Below are 21,383 nucleotides of genomic sequence, written 5' to 3' on the forward strand. Positions count from 1 at the left end.
TAAATCAAACAAATACAAAATGAGTAGGCCTATGTAATTTCTTGAAACAATAGAAACAACTGATGCACAAGGGGCAAGCAACACCGTATACAGTAGACTACTGTGAAGTGCCATGAATTTACCTGCCAAAGTGGCTAACTAGGGTGACCACCTCTGTCACAGGTAAAAGGAGGACATATTTTAGGACGGGAGGTTTGGGGATTCTCCCCCAAGAAAAAAATGTGTTTCTTGGATGCAATTACAGTGCCATGAGAAAGTTTGGGCACCCTTTTGGAAAATCATAACATTAGGTTATTTCTCATTGAGCTTTTAAAGTAGCAACTTCATGTTGTGTTAAACTATAGGGGAAAAGAAACATTTCAGCAGTGGAAGAATTTCCATAGGTGTTACAGAAACATAAACATAAATATGGGCACCCCAAAGAAGATAGCCTACCATTAATATGAAGTAGAGCTGATCTTTGAAGCACAAACTGGTTTTAATGATTTGGAATCCCTTCAGTCACTAAGACTGTGAATTGGTCATGAAAATGTTATTTACCACATATAATAGTAGACTAGGCTTGTCCTAAGTTCTGTCTTGTAGAGTGGCAATATGGGCTCTGAACAACTCTTTGCAGACTTCAAAAAAAGATCATGCATTACTATGAATAATGAGAAAGGTAAACAAAGTAATCTGGAAGTCTTGGACAATGTTTCTCCACACCAAGAAATGGAAATCCATTTGAGTGGAAAGCATGGAAAGCCACAGGAATGGTACTCGTGAAAGGAAAATGTAGTGTGCTGAAAAATAGTTTAAAAGGCATGGGTAAAGGATGGTAACAATGGTAACAGGCACACTACAGAACAATTTCATAGAACTACAAGACCATAGCTGCTGATAGTGCAGGCAGTTGAGGGCCTCACTAATTCCTTTCAAATAGACCTAGCAGATTTTTCAAAAGAATGTTCAAGTAGCAGTCACAAACTTAAGGCTGAGCTGAGTTTGGGCTTTCCAGCAGGACAGTGATTGCCCTGCACTGATCAATATTCAATAATGAGCTAATATAAAATAACAGTACAATGTCTTGAAATGGTCATACCAGTCTTGAGGTATCACCATTACTGAAAAAGAATGAATTTATTTGAACCAGGATGTCTAAAGAAGACAGATGAGTAACCTGACTGAATTAGAGGGGTTCTAGAATATTTGGCAACTATTCTGTAGCAACAGGCAGTTGGAACTTGTCTTTTTGTATAGCAAGTATCCGCAGGCCAGTAGATCAGCAAAGGTGAGCTCTTCTTCATATTAATCGTATACCATCTTTAGGGTGCCCATATTTATGCACACGCATATTTTTGTTTAAATCCACATAAAATTGTTTCTGTAACACCTATGAAAATTCTTCCACTGCTGAAATGTTTCTCTTTCCCTACAGTTTAACATATGTTAAAATGAAGTTGCTACTTTATAAGCTCCACGAGAAATAAACCGATGTAATGATTTTCCAAAAGGGCGCCCAAACTTTCTCATGGCACTGTATATGCATTCTTGTCCAGCTTAATGCTGTGCCTTACGCCGGAGGAGGCACTGAAAAGACGGACAGTCCGTCCTTAAGACGGAGGTTTGAATGGCCACCCTATAACACTGAAATTATTACTCGCCACAGCCAATCTTTACTAACATTTGGCTGGTTGGCAGGTGCCAATGGCAAGTCCTGGTACCACTGTAAATTCATAATGTTAATGTAGTAGTTCACACTCTGATACAATGACATTATGTTGAAGCATGGATGTGGCTTAGACATCTTTGACACCTTGGAGACAAAAAGTAAGCTTAGGGTCAATCTTTTTTTTCATCTTTTGCTGCTCTTTGCTATGTACCACTCAGCTATGGCACATGTGATGAACCACTGTTATTCTTCTCATCACAACCTCAGCTGTGTGTGTGTGTGTGTGTGTGTGTGTGTGTGTGTGTGTGTGTGTGTGTGTGTGTGTGTGTGTGTGTGTGTGTGTGTGTGTGTGTGTGTGTGTGTGTGTGTGTGTGTGTGTGTGTGTGTGTGTGTGTGTGTGTGTGTGTTTTCTATATTCATGTATGCTACTGGAAACTTTAATATCCCTCAGATTTAATAAATGATACTCTACTCTACTCTACTCAAACCGTACAGTATAGCAAACTGTATACTATATGTTAGTCAAACCAGAGTATAGCAAATTGTTATCAAGAACAGTGTGTTGATGTTGGTGTTAATGGTTCGGTTTCATCACTAAGTTAATAGAACTCCAATTCCTGAAGAAAAAGGTCAAGGAGCTCAACTGATATAGGTTGCAAAGCAAAGTCAAATGTTAATTGGCATATGGTGCACTGGCAGCCAGTGAAGGGAAGCAAGAACGGCAGTTGTAGCATTCTTGAATTACATGGGCCTGGCAAACACCATTATTTTGTGTTGCTATCATATAATTTATGTGTGGATATAAATGCTCAATGAAGGACAGAAAAAGATGGCTTCCTTTTTTAAAATAAAATCCTTAGCTGGAATAAACTGGATTCAACAGCAGTTAACCCAGTGTATCTGTTTGTCAAAGATTAGTCCACTGTCACACCCAACTTCTTTACAGAAGGCCTGACATGAATACTCCACCTAGCAGATCCGCACATCGCATCACATAGTTCAATAGCAGGTTTTCTATCGTATTTTTATTAGAATGAAGAAAATGTAATATTGATAAGTGAAGTCAAGTTGGTTTTATTGTCAATTTCTTTACATGCGCTGGTCATACAAAGAATTGAAATTACGTTTCTTATTTTTCCATGCAGACAGACATAAACTCCAGACTCTACAGTAGGTGTGGACATAGACAATTAGACATAGACAGTATGCATTACACCTAGAGTACCTATACAACAATACCCATACAGACATATAAAGTGCAAGACTGGGCAACAGCAGACATACATAGAACATAATTAAAAAGAGATAGTGATAAATAGCAATATATCTCATTCCTATAGTAGGCTAACTATACAGGTAAACAGACAAGAAATGAACAAACATTAAAAAAAACAAAAAAAAACACCAACACAAACAAACCATTTTCATTTCAATCAAGCATTTTCACTGGAAGAAGATAAGAACAGTTTCTCACAGGTTTTTAGGACTTTTTTGCCTTTATTTATGACAGGACAGTGGAGGAGAGACAGGAAATGAGTGGGGAGAGAGAGAGAGAGAGAGAGAGAGAGAGAGAGAGAGAGAGAGAGAGAGAGAGAGAGAGAGAGAGAGAGAGAGAGAGACAGGGACAGATTGGCAAATGACCTGGGCCGGAATCGAACCCAGGTCGCCAGTGTAGTAACCCAGTGCACTACTGCTGTTAGGCCACGGCAGGGCAACAGGTTATTTTTAACACTAAATCTCTACCCTAGTACCTTTTTAGTACTATTCAAAGTCCAACTTAAAGCTCATTGCATGACACAGGAGCAACAAGCTGCATTGAATAGCATGACCACCCACACAGTGAATGCTACTGACCCACCTTCGCATTGTTCCAAAGCAATCTTTACAGAGGATAATCACTTTACAGGGACCTTCAATGCACTATAGCTGTCATCTTCTATTGCAGGGGTGGGGAACCTATATGACTCGAGGGCCGTTTACGGCCCTTGAGGCCGTTTTATCCGGCCCCCAAAATTATTTTAATGTTATGCTGCTTCACATGAAATATAAAATATTTTGTAAAGGAATCTTAGAAATTTCATTTTCCATACAATTAGATTATATTCAGGGGACCTAGAAGGTGGGGTCTGTTTTAGGGCTACCTTCAATATAGGCCTAAAGCAGACGGAAATCCTGGTTTGTGTTATATTGTGTCCCTCGGAACACTTTTACGGCCCTTGGATGAATTTGAAGTGGCCCTTCGAATGAAAAAGGTTCCCCACACCTATTCTATTGGATATTATCAGAATCTACCTACAGCAGGGGTGTCAAACTCAAATAGACTTAGGGCCAAAATCAAAGTCTGGAACGAAGACGTAGGCCGAACTCAATATTTATTTATTTTTAAAATGGACAAAGATTGTGCATGCATGCACTTAATATGATACTCATCGTTTAATTTCACGCATACTCTTCCCATCATCAGTGGCGTGCACAGACATTTTGAGGGGCAGGTGCACAATGTGTGCCGATGGGGCACATGTGCAACATCTGGCTGCCTCACTAGGCTATAGTGTTATAAAGGGTATTGTTATTAAATGTTTTTAATCATATCATATCAAGATGGACCAAAGTACATTGTGGTGGAAGTAATTCTTTAAAAAATACCTTTTAAAGGGGCATTTTTTGTTCAATAGGGCAAAGGGGCAGGTGCTTCAACACCACCTTATCCCTATCTGTGCACACCTATGCCCATCATACAGTATATGGTTGATCAAATGTGCCTGCACATATTGCGTTGCATATGAGTGTGTGAGCTGTTTCATTGGCATGGGCCCGCTCAAATTCCTGTGACCAAATTTCATGTGCAAGTCTTGTTATGCTATATGGGCCAACTGTAATACAGGTCTGAAATGATCTTGTGGGCTGAATAACATGACTCTGCGTGCCATATCTGGCCCCCGGGCCTGAGTTTGACTAGCCAGGCTGTGCCCTTCTGACACAACACCTTCGGATCGAGATTTGAAGGTCTATGATAATCAGGCTAGAGTTTGACATCCCTGGCCTACAGTATAGTGAAGGGGAATAGAGTTGCCCCACCAGGATTCAAACCTGGGCTATCTGAGATATTAAACTCAGGCTCTAATTGCTTCAACGAGCCAGCTCCAAACTTTCTATGCTGACTTATCTTCGGGTCCCTCATATGGCTCTGATGGCATAATGGTAAGCCCACTTCTGATGGCCTAATGGTAAGTCCACTTCTGACACCATTTCTATCTGGCGTTGGAGAAGAGTCTTGCCTGTCTGGTTTTGAACCCTGTTGTTATGGTGGTCAGAGCCAACGACTGTAGTGATGTATCTGTCTGATGGATCTATCAGAGTTTGCCGGTAGAATGTTAGAAAACCTTCCTCTCCAAGCCTCATACAGAATCTGTAGCGCTGAGCTATTGACCTGAAACTTTAGCTCAACGGTATCGTGGTGTGAGTGCCTTCCATGCCAAACTGAAGCATGAGCTGGTAGGTCGCGGGTTCGAGCCCCAAGTGGCGAACTGCACAGGATGATCTCCGTTACAGTTACACCACTGACGCTGTGGGAGAATGGGTGCATCGCCACTCAGCTGACGTCCCTGCCCCTCGCCTGAGACTCAATGATCATTTTGCCTTTATAGGTGCGAATGTGTAAAAATCTCACCCCCCTTCCAACACAAATTTTGACCCCTGTCATGGATTGATGGAACTGGGCCCATTCATACCATCTCTCACCAGCTCTGTGTGTTTTCCCTCAGCTTCACAAGCTACACTCCGGTGTTTATTTATTTACTTTCAGGATGAATAATCAGACTCCCTACTGCTGAAGAATTGTGTCTTTTATTGTGTCTTTTAATACAAGGTAGGAAAAAAAACAGAACTCAATGGTCTTTAGAGAGGTCATTTAAGTTAAGCTTAGATTTAAATGACCTCCCTGGAGAACAGTCCAAGTAATGCATGGGTTCATTGTGAAAAACAGCTCCACCTTGTGGTGAGGTCATATATTGCAACTGGGACACCCTTCCCAGTTCCTTTTCACCATCTCCGTATGATTGTGTGGGTTTGATTATGTTTATAGCTGATGAGGGCCTCGACAGCCCTGCCTTGTGACTATGAACTCAATACAACTTATTAAGATATTGCTCTCACATTCCGATCGATACACTGAGGATCTTGAACCCAATTCAGACGGCTATCTTAGTCTTGCTTAGTCGTCTTCACAGATAGAAGTTGAAGCATCATAACATAATCCTTTCAATCAGTTGCAGTTTCATAAAGATTTCAACAAGGATTACAGCATGTTATTTGTAAGCACAGAACTTGACAGTTTGTAGATATCACTTCCTGAATATCACTATAAGCAGGGGAAGAGTTGTATCTGATGCCTTCTGCCCTAGGTCAAGGGTTCCCAAACTTTGCCATGAATGACAAGCTCCCCCAAATAGCAGTAGATTCCAGCCAAGCCTCCCCTTACATGGGTCGTGCCACACTATTTTTTTTGTGCAATCCCTTTCACAACCACACAGTAGGCCTATGAGACCCTGTCCCTACGGTAATAACGATAATAGTATAACGTTCAAAGATGCAATAGATTATTCTGATGCTGTTACTATAACTAATGGGAATATTGTTTCCCTAATGGTTTATGTTAGTTACTCAGTTTAGTTTTCCTACCAGCTTTCCACAGCCCCCCTCGAACCTCCTTGCGGCCCCCAAGGGGTCCCTGGCCCCTACTTTGAAAACCACTACCATGGGTAAACTAGACTTTGACACTGACCAGATGGGAGATGAACATCTTGGTTTGTTAAAGGGTTTGGCACAGTACAACTCCAGCCCTGCAGTATCAAGTTAGTCTCAGGTAATGTTATGAAAGAGACTCCTTGGCCTACTAACAGAGGCCTGCTGAGGTATTTCAAGTCTTCATGCACAGTCCAGTAGGGCTGGACTGGCCATTTGGCATAGCGGGCATTTCCCGGTGGGCCCCGCACCCTCGTGGCCCCCTATTTTCGTAAATGTTCCAAAAAAATTATGAGGGGATTATGCACCGCTAAATATGAGGGGCCCCTTTAAAGGGACACTGTGCAGGAAATGGTCAAAAAAGATACTGCAACTATGCTGTTCGTTGAAACTGGGCTGCCTATTGGGCTGCCTATTGCCAAATTTGATCTTTACATGAAAGTTTACTAAGTAACAAACAAATATTTTTTAGTGTGGTCCAAGTACAGTCATTTTTGCAGCTAAACATGGCTATTTTTGGAAATTCAAAATGGCGGACCATGGACAAGATCCCCCTTTTCATGTATGAAAAGTGCAATTTTTCCAGTCATAGTGAATACTTAGAATTATATGGTGGTGGTAAGTAATCATGAAAAAGGTAACATTAGTGAATGGGTAGCATGAATTCTGGAAATAAAAAAAACAAAAATCTCACACAGTGTCCCTTTAAGCCAAAAGTGTCCGGGCCCTATTTCTCCCTCAGTTCCACCCTGCAGTACAGCCCCAGGGTCGAACCTCAGGACTTAAAAAAAATGTATGTACACTCCTAAACCAAAGGTTTCCAAAATGGTAACCAAGATAAAGCATACAATGCATCATCAATGTAACAAAACGGAATCAATTGTGGTCTTCTAAATGGTAGTGACTTCCCCATTGAACTCCATTCATTCTGCAACCTCACTAGACTCCTAAATGGCAGCCGTATGATGGCAGCTTAGAACCTCATGTCATATTTAATCTGTGAAAAAAAGCTCCTCATGATCTTCCTTATCATTTGTCTCTGGTACTACACTAAGGGAGCTCAAAAACATGGTTGTTAACTCTCAAGGTTGCAACTGACCTGACCCATTTGAGCAGACAAGTTGATTCACGTTTCAACCTCTTGAGTTATCCGTTAGCTTTCAGCACACTAGAGTGGCAAATCATCTACCTGATGTAGAAACATCAACACGGTTGGGATAACTCCAGTCCACTGACCAGATAGCTAGGTCGGTTCCCCAGCCCTCTCTATCACCTCCAGCAAGTTGGGCCCAGTTGGGAGGTAGATCCTGCAATGGGTATGGCATCTTGCAATAGGCATGGCACGTTTTGTTGTGGTGTGGGGGTGTATCATTCTCAATGTCTGGAAACTATTTACAAAGGCATGTTTGAATGCTACTACTAGAGAGTCTTCTACATCAGTGGTTCTTAACCTGGGGTGCGGGCACCCCCTGGGGGTGCACCAGAGATTTCAGGGGTGCGCAGAATTTTGTTTGTGTTGAGGCTGTGACCAAATTATGCTTGCAAACATTATAATCAGGCCAAATTAAGACCAAACAAAAACATTTTTGGTACCCATTTTAAGTCATTAAGGTAATGATGATCAATGTTTCAAGCAAGAATCATTGTAATTAATCACTTCAATCATTTTTAGTGCACATACACGTGTGTAAGTTTGTTTTGGGGGTGCACGGCTTGTCTTCGGCACTGGTAAAGGGGTGCGTTGAGAAAAAAAGTCCAAGAACCACTGTTCTACATCATCTGGGTAAGCAAATAAATCTGAGCAATGACTTTGGAGTGAAAAGAGAGAACAATTTAACACAATTAAAAAAATTATATCTTGAGTCCTTTGACAATCTAATGTCCTGCCAAGTTATTCAGCATCAGATTTTGACTACAAACTTGAGGAGACGTGAGACTGCCTCCGTTTTGCCATAAAGACTTCAGCATTGTGATGGCAACATCTTACCACAAGGAGGCAATAGCTGTCCACGTCTAATGATGGTTGAGTAACACTTTAGATTGAAACATTACGATTTGTTAAGTTAGAACTGCAGGTGGAAGCTATATAAAATATCACAAATAAATAATATAATATAAATATAATATAAATGTGCTACCAATTGAAATATTTTTGGGCAATATTTTGCATAAGAATACTTGTTTTTGTTTTTGCTATAACATTCTCTGTTGCCATTGGTTCAAGACAATGGACAATGTGAGACAAAATAAAATATTAAACATAATTATAAAATAATGGACAATAAACGTTGAATTCCTTAAAATAGAACCTTTAATATATAAAAATGCTTTTGATACAAAAATTGTCATGAGTCATCCATACGTATTAAGCATTTGTACAAAGACCCAAGACACGGGACACTGATGATGATGGTGGCTGAAGGGCTTGGACAATGGGGTGACGGCCTCAGGTCAATTTCAGAGAGGTTGAGGTCCCTCATGTACCCAACAGACACAGTTCTGCTGACCACAGCCTATCTATGACAGCCGAACAAGCGAGGCGGATGGCTACAATCCATGGACAGACAAGCTGGGAACAACACAGTCACATTTTGTTTAACAATGATCCACTTTGTCAGGTTGTTGCTGTCACTTAACACAACACAGTAACCTTTTCAGTTTTCATTTTCGTTTTTTTAAACCTCAAAATTCAGTCTTTTTTCTGCTATATTCCCTGGGAGCAGCACAGAGCAATGTCTTCATGGAGTACTTGCACAGGTGAGATAATTAGTTATTATAGCTAGGGGAAGCACAGGAGCTTCAGCTAAAATAGAAGTATGGTTAAAGGAAAACATTTTTTTTTACATGGCTCTACATCGACAAGACTTTTTTATTCTCCAAAATATACACCCATTCACATACTCTTCCTCACACACACACAGATTCAGTCATTCAATGTCTCTGTCTCTCAACACGCGCACACGCAGGCCCTAGCGCACGCACGCACGCACGCACGCACGCACGCACGCACACACACACTTCTACAATCAAAAATATCCGTAAAAATGACGCTCTCTCGAAATTATTCGTAAGTGCTTAGTTTTTTGGCTGAACACGCTTGTTCACATGCTCGACCTGAAATCTGCAGATTACATTTGAAACACTTGAACTGTGAATCAGATATCACACTCTCAATGGCAAGAGTTAAAACGAACAAACACAGGACCAGCAGCCCTTACGTAGGTAAGATAGACACAGACCAGACACACACAATCATGGTCTTTTTGTAGACTAGGGCCTACATAAAAGTGGAAGAGAACTCTCCATCCCTCTTCCATCACACACATGGTAGATTTGGCCACATAAAAAATTTGAGATAAAAAAGTCTGGAAAAACTAATGTCAACATCCATGATTACTGGCTTATAGTGGGCAATTAGCTTAGGTTCTGTTGAACATCCTTTTACAAGTTCAGTACATTTTACTGGGAGCCATTTCTCCACGCTGGTATGCTGAGCAACTTTAACAATGTCAGATTTATGAATCCACAAAGACTACAACGACAAATGAAAAGCTTGTGTGATAAGAGAGCACAGATTTTTTCTTCCTCCACGAATACATTAATCTTTGCACACTGTTCTGTCTGCCTGTTTGAGAATAAAATGAATTGTTATCAGTGCAAAGCCTTTCATCAATCTCTGCTCAATTAACTGTTTGATGAAAAAAAACAAAAAAAAACAGGGTTAACTGCGCATCCTTACACAACAATGCTGTCAGATGCAAGGTTTGAAGTGGATGCACATCCAAAACTACTAACCCTGGGGGCAAACAGACAAACAGTTTTAAAACATTAATGGTAAAACTTAATGATGGCTGTGGGAAGCCAAGTGTGGACATTACTGATGTCAATTAGTCATTTGGATTCCTTCAAAGAAAGATCGATTTTCACATGTAAAACTCATCATGTTCTATATAGCTCAAATCTGAAATGTGAGATTAATAACGCATTTTACATTTTTATGATCGTAGCTATTCTCAAATGCACAAAAAGCAAAAAGTTTTTTTTTTTAACAAAATGTAATCACTATTCATAGGATATATGTACAATAGCAGCAAACACACATTTGGTAAACTCAAAAAACAAAACATTAAAATAAAACAAATTAAATCAAGCATATGCTTGGTTACATTTGATATTCACATACCAAAACAAGTTGCCATAACAAAAAAATATATACTTAATTACAAATATTTACAATATCTTAAAAATCATTTTGGTATTTTAGATTAATTTGGACGTAAGAATAATTTAATATCTGAATGAAGAGCATTTCTGCATGTGGAGGTTGTGAACACTTGTCACTACTTCTAGTGAATCAACTTCCTTTTTTCCCCCAAAAATCAAAATTCAGAGGAATTCACAACCAAAGCGCATGGACTCACGCTGTCTTTGTTCTTTCTTTCTTGTGACTGACGACGTCAACATGAAGTCCATGTGTGTCACTTATCCCATGATTTTCCATTCCTCACACACAGTGTTGTTTGCCTGCTGGTTTTCTTCTGTAAAACTAATCCATCAAGGAAAACAAATGTGTTCATGATCCCTCCTTCCAACCACTCTGAGCATGATTGATTGAGTCTGACTGATGGTGGAGGATGACGTCTTTATCTGCACTTCATCCTTGTCCAAAAAAATAAAATAAAAATCACCCACAACAGGCAAAAAATATCTATGTACAAAACATGATGGCTTTAGTTAGTTGAGTTAGTTCATTTGTTCAGTTTGTCCCTCTGTGGTTGCCCTCCCCTCCCCCCTCCCTCCCTCGGGATTGGCTGGGTGTCATGAGGAGTCGGTGCAGGGCGAGGGGGGCGGGGGACACAGGTGGAAGTAGCTGCGCTCGGTGGAGGGCGAGGGGGGGCAGCTCTCCTCGGCAGAGAGGTACTGGCTACGGGGGGTGGGGGGTGGGGGGTAGGGGTCAGAGTCTGAGTTGAGGTCCATGTAGTACTTGTTGCTCTTCCAGCGGCTACTGGTGTAGTCGCTGTCGCACACGTCCGTGCTGCACGGTGTGGTGGGAGGGGCCATGCCTCGCATCACGTACGGCCTTCAGGCCAGTCAGCAAAGATGGAGAGAGAGAGAGAGAGAGAGAGAGACAGACAGACAGATGCAGAGAGAGAGAGACAGAGAGAGACATAGAGAGACAGAGATGACATTTTAGTTGGAACACAAGACCATATGGAACATCCAAACTACAAACTACAAACTAATAAAATCATACGTACATTATACCTACATGACCGCCTACTACTTCTACTGTATCACACCTCAATTTTTCTTTTAAGCTTTGTAAGGAAGGGGCCATGCTGAAAAAGTATCTTCACTGGGCAGCAGTGTGATACACATTGGCTGTTTAGGGTCAGAGGTCAGATGTGGGATGAACAACTCACCTGTATGACCTGGTAGTGGAGGGACTGTTTGAGGAGTAGAAGATCTCTGCATTATATAGAGAGCGGTCTGTGGCTGGTGAGGGCGGTGGGTTGAGGATCTGCAACGGAAAGGTCAAGTGAAGGTCATTTATAAAGCAGGGGGGTTACAGGTTTTTTTAAAACTTGGTTTGATTGTGTGGGTTCAATTGTGTGATTATTTATTTGTTTGTTGGTTGGTTTGCAAAATACGTATATAGTTGTGAATTTCTTTGGTAAGATCTGTGGCTTTGTTCATTTGAGATGGTCTTGGCATGATGTGTGTGCTCTTCGAGTGCTCTTTTATTGTGCTTATTTCATGAAGGTAGAGGGCTCCCTTTATGATGATGATGATGGCAATGATGATGATGAATATTATTGCGTATTATTTATTGGTCTTTTATGCATTTATTCGGGTAGGTCAGTCAGAGAGAATTACAGTAAAAGAGTTGGAGAATGAGACAGGTAAGGATTGGGAAGTAACCTTTGGGTCGGACTCCAACCCTGACCTATGGTACAGTTTGGATAAAAGCGTCAGCTAAGTGTAATGTAATGCAGTGGTTCTTAACCTGGGGTGCGGGCACCCCCTGGGGTTGCGCGAGAGATTTCAGGGGGTGCACGAAATTTTGTTTGTTTTGAGGTTTTGACCAAAATTCTGCGAGAGAACATTTTAATTAGGCCAAATTAAAACATATTTTGATCCCCATATTTAAGTCATTAAGGTATTGATTTATGTCTCAAGCAAGATCATTGTAAATAATCACTTAAATCTTTTTTTAGTGCGTATACAAGAGAAGTTTGGGTTGGGGGTGCGCGGCTTGTCTTGGGCACAGGTGAGGGGGTGCACTAAGAAAAAAAGGTTAAGAATCACTGATGTAATGTAATGTTAAAAAAGTGTAGTGTAATGATAATGATGATGATGACGATGATATTACTATTGTGCTACTAACCAGTGGTGTAGTCTACTTTTTTATGGTGGGTATACTGTCTATTTGAACGTTTTTTGAAGTGGGTATACTGTATATATTTGTGCTATTCAAAACAATGGATCAATCAATTTTAAGTGGGTATACTGAAATCCCTGAAATTTAGAAGTGGGTATACTCCGTATACCCACGTTCTACGTAGACTACACCACTGCTACTAACATGTGGGTATAAGGCTCCACTGATGGTGGTGGTTATGATGATATTACTACAGTATTGTGCTGCTCACGTGTGGGTAGGAGGCTCTACTGATGGTGGTGATGATATTACTACATTGTTATATGGTGTGACGTCATCGGTCGAATGCTCCATTCATTTCAATGGGGCTCCCCAACGTTCGCACGTCTGATATTTGAGATAACGGACGGGTTGGTCTATATCAGACCGCTGTCAATGGCAACAAGACTTTTCACTGCTAAAGCGAATGTTTCATATCTCTCCGCAGGGGGTCCGGTCTTTTGTCACTCTAATCAGCTGCTGTGATAGACAACACCTGTCGTCTAGGCTACCTGTTGCCTAGCGATGTTCCACAACGGCACTGTTTTGTTTTGCGCAGCAACAATCTTTTGACATGAAAAATTATAATAAACTTAACATTAAATAAAGAAATGTCCCCACCATGTGTGAATCATTTAAGTATATCCATATAATAAGCGGGTTAACGTTCGGCGAGTCGGTCGCTTTGTGGAATAGCAGCACTTCAGAGAGAACAAGACCCCTCTGCTCCGCGTCGGGGTCTAAAGATTCTCTCTGTCGTGCTGCTATTCCACGGTAGCAACCTTCTCGCCGAACGTTAACCCTTACGTATTGTGCTGCTCACGTGTGGGTAGAAGGCTCTACTGATGGTTATGATGATGATGATGATGATGATATAACAATTGTGCTGCTCACATGTGTGTAGAAGGCTGTACTGATGGTGGTGATGATATTACTAACAGTCCAGGAAGACAGATGCTGAGGCACTCAAGTTTGCAATTTTTTAACTTTTATTATTTGGCTACAATGCCAACGTGGATACGCCCTGAAAAAGGCCATAAGGGCCGAAAAACACGTAGGCATTGTAGCCAAATAAAAAAATTAAAAAATTGCAAACTTGAGTCTTCCTGGACCAAGTTTGAGAGCCCCTACACTGATGAGCACCAAGAAAAAAGGTGAAGACCCAGAAGCACTCCAATTACCTGCTTGTGTTTGATATTACTACAGTATTGTGCTGCTTACCTGTGGGTAGAAGGCTCCCTTGGTGGAGGAGGAGCTGGATGAGGAGGCCCCGGTGACGTGGTTCCTGTCGTAGAGCGGAGCGCCACTACTGCTACTGCCCATCAGACTCACAGAGCTCATCATCGACTTGCCACACGAGATACCTGACAAATATCGAGGGTCATTTCAGGGTCAGTTTCACATAACATTGTACACCTTTGAAAATCTGTTACCTAAACTCAAAAATGTCCTACTTTTAGGGGTTTTCTTCACTTAAGATCTGGTCATTTTTGTAATATGGCTATGGTAGCAAGTCATGCTTATTTATTATAGCACTTCTTTTAACGAGTGAGTAAGTGAAAAGAGAGACCTTGACCTTGTGCTGGGAGTTGCACACCTTTGAAGGTCATTACACATATCTCAAGGTCATTATAGAGAGAAAGAGAGAGAGAGAGAGAGAGAGAGAGAGAGAGAGAGAGAGAGAGAGAGAGAGAGAAACAGAGACAGAGACAGAGACAGAGAGAGAAAGAGAGGGGGGGGGAGAGAGAGCGAAAGAGAGGGAGAGAGAGAGAGATAGAGATAGAGAGAGAGATAGAGAGAGAGCAAGAGGGCGTGCGCTGACCTTTACCTCCTGTGAAGGTCCCATGCTGGGAGTTGGAGGGAGAGATGAAGTTGAGGGGTACGTGTGGGGTGCCGCTGATGTACTCATGGGGGAAGGCCCCGTTGGGCCCCTTGTAGCAGCGGCACACCATGCGCTGGCACACAAAGTACATGCCGCCCATCACAAACACCGTCAGGATGATCAGGATGACCGGCACCACTGTGCTGGTGGTGTGCACCGGCAGGTCCGACGGCTTGAAGTTCTCCGCTGTTGGATTAGATCAGATTAAGATAAGATAATAAGATTAAATTAGATTAGGCGCAAAACATATTTATGTCACTCATAAACATGTCACGAAACTATCTAGCTAAAATTAGAAGAGTACACAGCACATTTCGCTCCATCGCCCAAATGCGCTCCATAGAATTTGACCTGTCCCAACAGAATTTCCAGGATCTCGGGAAAAGGCTGACCAAAAAAATGCAGCGTCATCGTCGGTTATTGACAATTCAAAGGTAGCGTGAGCAATACAACTGCAAGTTGAAATTGGTTAGAATTCTCCTGTTGGAAGAGGTTTAATTCAACATTTCCAGAGTAGCTACTGGTATGTTTTATAGAGTATATCTGGACCAATGTAATGTGTACATACTATACTGTATACATTATAATAAAAGAGACATGATGTTCAGAGTAGTCAACAGATGCCCAGAGGCAATAACGTGGTGCAGGATAGCCAAGTAGAATAGAAATTATGGAGTACGGCGTATGTAATACAGTAGAATGGTTTATATTATAATACACAACATCATCCATATTGTAACAGTAGACTTTGCACACATAATAGCTGCTGCGCTGCCTTAAAACTGATCCTGAGACTAATACACTGGGTAGTGAAGTGTTGTCAGTAGCATTGTCAGTAAATGTTTTCCTCGCAATGAAAATTAAACATCCAGTACGGTGGACACACACTTTTACTGGTGAAGCCCAATGTTTTCCTGAAATCATGTTTGAACACCACTGACAGTGATCCTTAGGGGTAATGTCTATTATTTATCATTCTCTATATTTTCCACATTTCTTTTTTATTTTATGGTGTAGAAATGCTGCTAACTGACCAATGGTATATGCATTCGCTGTTCACGGTCAATTTGAGGAAAAGTGGCTGCAATTTGTTCATACACGCCAAATGCGTTGCGCACCAGAAACCCACTGATCTAACAAATTGTGACATGCAGATTGTTTGCAGATTGCAAGGTTTTAAGACTAAACTCCGTAGTTTGGCCGCGCTCGGCGGAGGACAGCTGTTGTTTGAGGCAGCGCGCGGTACAGATGATTATGACTAAACACAGTCTTCCCTTTGAAAGCATGTGAGCTCTACTGCTGCTGTCCTATTCTACTCTGCTCTTCAGATGGAATCGTGTAAGCTTCCCTCTGCTGGGGATTGTCCTGTTGCCCTCATGTGTTTGCCTGCCCAGACCCAGACCCAGATGTGTGTGTGTGTGTGTGTGTGTGTGTGTGTGTGTGTGTGTGTGTGTGTGTGTGTGTGTGTGTGTGTGTGTGTGTGTGTGTGTGTGTGTGTGTGTGTGTGTGTGTGTGTGTGTGTGTGTGTCCAAAAAAAAAAGCGAATCCACAATGCCCAAGGTCTGTTTCCAGATGCGGACAATGTGCTTCACTATGGACGAGGAGAACACAGTGAGGAGGATGAACAAAAAAAAAAAAAACCTTTGCTCATTATATGCTGTGTAGTACAAAGCCACAATTTTAGTTTACTACTACTACTACAACTACTTATGACTGTAAGAATAGCTCCGGCACTGCAGTAACTTTAACACACACGTGTGTTTGCTTCCTTCATTCTGGCCCCCGAGGCTACTGTCATCTGCTGCGCTGTGCGGCTTTGCCTGACAGTCAGAGCAAGGGAACACGCCACAGATAATGTGCCTCTAAGCCATAGCCATCCGGTTCCTCAGGAATGCGACTTGCATTACAAAACACATTCTGCGGGGCCTGTAATGACTCCTCGCTCGTATTACAGGCGATGGGAATCCTTATGTGACCTAATTGTTCTTTTTTTTTTTTTTTTTTTTTAAATAGATATTTTTTTTTACTTTTCATGCCTTTATTTGACAGGACAGTTTGAGAGAAGACAGGGAAGTATTGGGAAAGAGAGAGAGGGCTGTGGAAGGAAAGGGAAATGACCTCAGGCTGGAATCGAACCCGGGTTCCTGGCGTCACAGTGCGATGACCGCATACGATATACTTTCAGCGCAGGGAACAAAACAATGAACTGTACTTTAAACAACTATGTCTCCTTAATTATCCACCTTACAATCCCCGGTTAAAAGTGCGGCGCCATTACTATTTTGCTAGCAACTCCTAGTGCTAAATCATTCAAATAGGCTATGGGAAGCCTAGCAGGAACAGAGGCTACCACCATTACTAACCAAGCTGATTCAGCTCTCCTTGCAGTAATTGCCATACTTTTTTTCAACATTGTCAGAAATGGTATAATCAAACAACCATTCTTGACTAAATATGAATTCAAACACTATAGGCTTAAAGTGATACTGTCCCATTTTTGGAAACAAGCTTATTTTACACCTCCCCTTGAGTTAAATAATAGGGTTTTGCCGTTCTCCTGTACTTTCAACCGTTCTCGGGGTATGGCAGTGCACATTTTACCTCCATGCTAGCAGTTAACATTGAGTCCTATGAGACCAGCTCGTGGCTAACTGGCCTCATAGGAGTCAATGTTAACTGCTAGCTTGGAGGAAAAATTTGCACCACCATACCCAGAGAACGGTTGGAAGTATAGGAGAACGGTAAAACCCTATTATTTAACTCAAGGGGAGGTGTAAAATAAGCTTATTTCCAAAAATGAGACAGTATCACTTTAAAGCCGGAAGGAAACCAGTTTCCATCCAACGGAAAAAGTGAAAGTCACATGATTAGCGAAAGCCACATGATATTTGGATGCAGATAAGAGGTCTACAGTGTATACTTACGATCGCAGTACATTTCATCTGAGTTGTCATCGCAGTCGGAGTAGGAGTCACACTGCTGCTTCTTCAGGATGCACTGGCTGTTGCTGCAGCGGAACTGGTTGGGGCGGCAGATGGCTAGTGGAAAGACAGGTGGAAGAAAACAAACAAACAAACAAACAAACAAACAGAGAAATAAGCCATCATAACCATTCCATAAATTCCTGTATACATTTCATCTGCAGATTGTTTATAGTCATCCCTTTGGATAAAAAGTATATGTAGCCCATTAATGCACGTCATACCTCCAGTGGCACGCTGTAATAGTCATAGCAAAGTTAACTACCATAGTACTACTGCACTATGACATAATACAGGGTCTTTAGTAATGCGCTATGACTTGGTCATTGCCATTCTGTTAAAAGCAACTTTATAACACCGTGCCTTAACGGGTTAATGTACTCTAATATAAAAACAGCGCCAGAACCCCTCATACCCACTGTAGAACCCCTCATGCCCACTGCAGAAGTTCAGGTTTTCAGAATAAGGGTATCACAGCACGTCTGTTTCTCCAGTTAACCTTAGACTTCTGTTGTTTAATTTCGGCTTCAATACACTTTTTCACACAAGCCTTGTGTGCGCCTCCTTTTTTCCATTATCTTGAGTGATTACTACTTTTTGGGAGTGCACGCACCAAGCAATACACGGGTGTTAAGTGCAGGCGCAGACGCTGACCTTTGTTGGTCTTTTGTCATTCAGCATAAGGGAATACAACATGTGGTCATTTGGAGTCAAATTTGACATGGAATCGCCCACCACAACTTACTGCTCCATATTATTGTCAGCACACGGAGGTCAGACACTTACTTTCACAGTCCTGCTCGTCCGAGTTGTCAGCGCAGTCGAACTCTCCGTTGCAGCGCAGCTGGGCGTTGATGCACTGTCCCTTGTCGCACTGGAACTGCAGTGCCGAGCAGACGGGGCAGTTGGCCTCATCGCTGTTGTCGTCGCACTCGGCGAAGCCGTCGCAGCGCCACGCCATCGGGATGCAGTCGATATCACCTGTGGCGCACGTGAACTGCTCTGACGAACACGTCGGGGGCTCTGGAGAGGAGGGCGTGACGTCACAAAATCAATTATTATTGGAACAAAACCAGATGAAAGAATGACGAATAATGTAAATAGAATAATGTAAATATCACTAGTACTAAGGATTTACTGACACAAGCTGTCCTAAGATCAAAAATGTAAATTGGACAAGAGCAATATTTCACATGGACCAGACATGAGAGTGGTGAATTAGAAGTGAAGACTAGCATCACTAGCGAAGAGTGAAGACTAGCACCATTGTCATGTAAGGTGCCATGCCACTGAAGGTTTGTGTTGTTTGGGTCATGATGCATGTAGCTCCACAAGATCAGTGATGAACCAGAGTTAACTGAATGTACAGTGCTGAGTTGGAAGGAACTAGAAGTTTTGTGTGTGAGCTTGTGTGAGTGTTTTCGTTGAGTATGAATACCCACGTTCTACGTAGACTACACCACTGGAGCTGTGGGAAATCCTGGTTTGTGTTCATAGTATGGCCCTTGGAGGACTTTATAACATTTGAAGTGGCCCATCGAATGAAACAGGTTCCCCACCCCTGAGCTGGTCTGTTGTGGTGTTTCTGGAGTGTAGATGGTTGTGTGTGTGTATCTCAACAGGTGAAAGCAGAGTGTTCATGTTGATGTATGTGCGTACTCTACCTCCACAAGTGAGAAGGTTCTGCAGCAGCACCAGGTGCATGGGGCAGGAGCAGCGCGGGGTTCCGTCGCCCTTGGCAATGCAGATGTGGGAACAGCCACCGTTGTCCCGGGAACAAGGGTGGTTACCTATGGAATGCAAATAAGGACCATTACGTTACAGGAACAGTACAACCATAACAACTGCTATTAATTGCAACTATTATTATTTATGTATTATTGAATGATTCATTGCACTGTGCCTACGTGTATCTTAAGAGAGACATCATTCACTTTGAAGTGATTTGCATTTTTCTTGAGTGTCTGTCATAACTTCCCCAATAATACATATACTAAACTAAACTGGATTAGATTAGATGAAATTATCTTAGGTTAGACTACATTAGAGTCTTCATTGTCTACATGGACATTTGTTTTCACATCAGGCAAGTCTTTTAATCAGGTCCAGCATTCGTCAAATCTCATGTGCAAACAAGTTCATTCAGTACATGCAGAGATACCATGTACTTACATATCTACATACGTCCAAATACGTACATAACATACTCCTCGACTTTACATACACCCCATATTACCAACCCCCTTTCATTTATAAAGGCTGTGCATACATCACCCCAAATACAACACATACTGCACTTTCACTCATACACCACACCACAATACATATTTACATTAGCAGTGCAAACGTGGTACATATATATGTATAGCATTACAAACTCTTTGCCAGTCTCTGGACTCTTACCGAACTCCTCGGGGTCGATGTCCTCCACGGCGTGGATGCCGGTGAGGTAGACGATGCGGCCCTGGATGCGCGTGCGTTTCTCGCCCGTCAGCTTGTCGATGCGCTCGATCATCGATTGCTGCCGGTCGATCCAGTACAGGTGCTCCCCCAGCACCGTCAGTCCCACCGGCTGCAGGATGTTGAAGTCCTGCAGCACGATACGATTGGCCCCTGGGAGAGAAGGAGGGAGGAGAGGGCGGATATCACATAAGGATACAATACCTGGCCGACACAGAAATCGGAAATGAGGAATACAGAAGAAGCATATCAGGAGGAATCAAGATAGTTGAGGAATCTGTTTAATTAGAGCTCCCTCAGCCATTTTCCAATGAACTCTGAGGATGATGTTATCCTGGCACTGAAATGTCAGTCTGTATGCCAAGCACAAAAAGTAAAAAAAAAAAAAAGAGAACACACCCTAAGCTGCGCAGGTATTTCTTTTCTTAGAAATCGAAGTGGGTGTTATTGGTTAGATATGTGATGTAAAATGTTGACATTCAGATCTTTAACCATAAACAGCAGTGCAGTAGCAGTCCTGATTGCCATTGTTTGGCAATTAGAGCTGAAATGTGTTTTCTCTCTCTCTCTCAGTTACTGTGTACGGCACTTATTTAAAGACAGATGCTGAAAACTAAGGAAAAAAACCCTTGTGTACGCAAGTATACTGATATTACTCTGAATGTCCTAGTTCGGAACCTTGAATGGCAGCCATCTGCTATGGGTGGGTGTGAGTGAGTGTTGTGGTATGGCTGAAAGTGAGAAAGTAAGATGTAAGGCACTCTTGGATACTCTACTGAATGGAAAAATCACTACATAAATAACAGTTCATTTCAAAATTTGACCATACCCAACTCTCCTACAGTTCTGAGGAGCCTGTCGGCTCAGAACCCCCCTGCCCAGGTGGTCCGGCCTCAAGCGCAGCACATTTCCAACTGAAAACTGGCATTTTACACCATAGCGAAGGGGAGAGAGAGAGAGAGAGAGAGAGAGAGAGAGAGAGAGAGAGAGAGAGAGAGAGAGAGCGCAAAATAGCGGAATGCAATGCAAGCGCTCGCCTTGTCCCAGGCATCAAAACCAGACACCGGCATCTGGTTGTGATTCTGCTGGCTTCTGAAGCTGCCAGCCAACATGATCCTCAATGGTGAACTGCTCTACTGCTTTCCTTTGCTTTGCTTTGCTTGGGAAGAATGTGGAAGGAAGGCCCAAAGAAGTCTCACATACACTCGTACAGATTTGCAATGAGCCACAAAATCTCTATTCCTC

The 21,383-nt window shown here is 42.1% G+C and overlaps 1 protein-coding gene across 2 annotated transcripts in view; it reads right to left on the reverse strand.

Moving 5' to 3' along the window:
- Positions 1 to 8,696: 8,696 nt before the first annotated feature.
- Positions 8,697 to 21,383, reverse strand: part of lrp5 (low density lipoprotein receptor-related protein 5) — a 90,967-nt gene continuing 78,280 nt past the window's right edge. Inside the window, exons 18-25 of one of the 2 annotated variants that reach the window (XM_063196972.1) lie at positions 20,082 to 20,291; positions 19,343 to 19,468; positions 18,465 to 18,701; positions 17,622 to 17,735; positions 14,644 to 14,883; positions 14,037 to 14,179; positions 11,818 to 11,915; positions 8,697 to 11,474 (exon numbers count right to left, since the gene is read on the reverse strand). In XM_063196972.1, coding sequence (XP_063053042.1) covers positions 11,213 to 11,474; positions 11,818 to 11,915; positions 14,037 to 14,179; positions 14,644 to 14,883; positions 17,622 to 17,735; positions 18,465 to 18,701; positions 19,343 to 19,468; positions 20,082 to 20,291 — 1,430 coding nt within the window. In that variant the 3' untranslated portion in view covers positions 8,697 to 11,212. Of the gene's footprint in view, positions 11,475 to 11,817; positions 11,916 to 14,036; positions 14,180 to 14,637; positions 14,884 to 17,621; positions 17,736 to 18,464; positions 18,702 to 19,342; positions 19,469 to 20,081; positions 20,292 to 21,383 lie in introns of both variants that reach the window. The other variant, XM_063196971.1, reaches the window with a different exon arrangement.

The sequence above is a fragment of the Engraulis encrasicolus genome, chromosome 4 (assembly GCF_034702125.1).
Source record: "Engraulis encrasicolus isolate BLACKSEA-1 chromosome 4, IST_EnEncr_1.0, whole genome shotgun sequence".
Classification (NCBI taxonomy): Eukaryota; Metazoa; Chordata; class Actinopteri; order Clupeiformes; family Engraulidae; genus Engraulis; species Engraulis encrasicolus.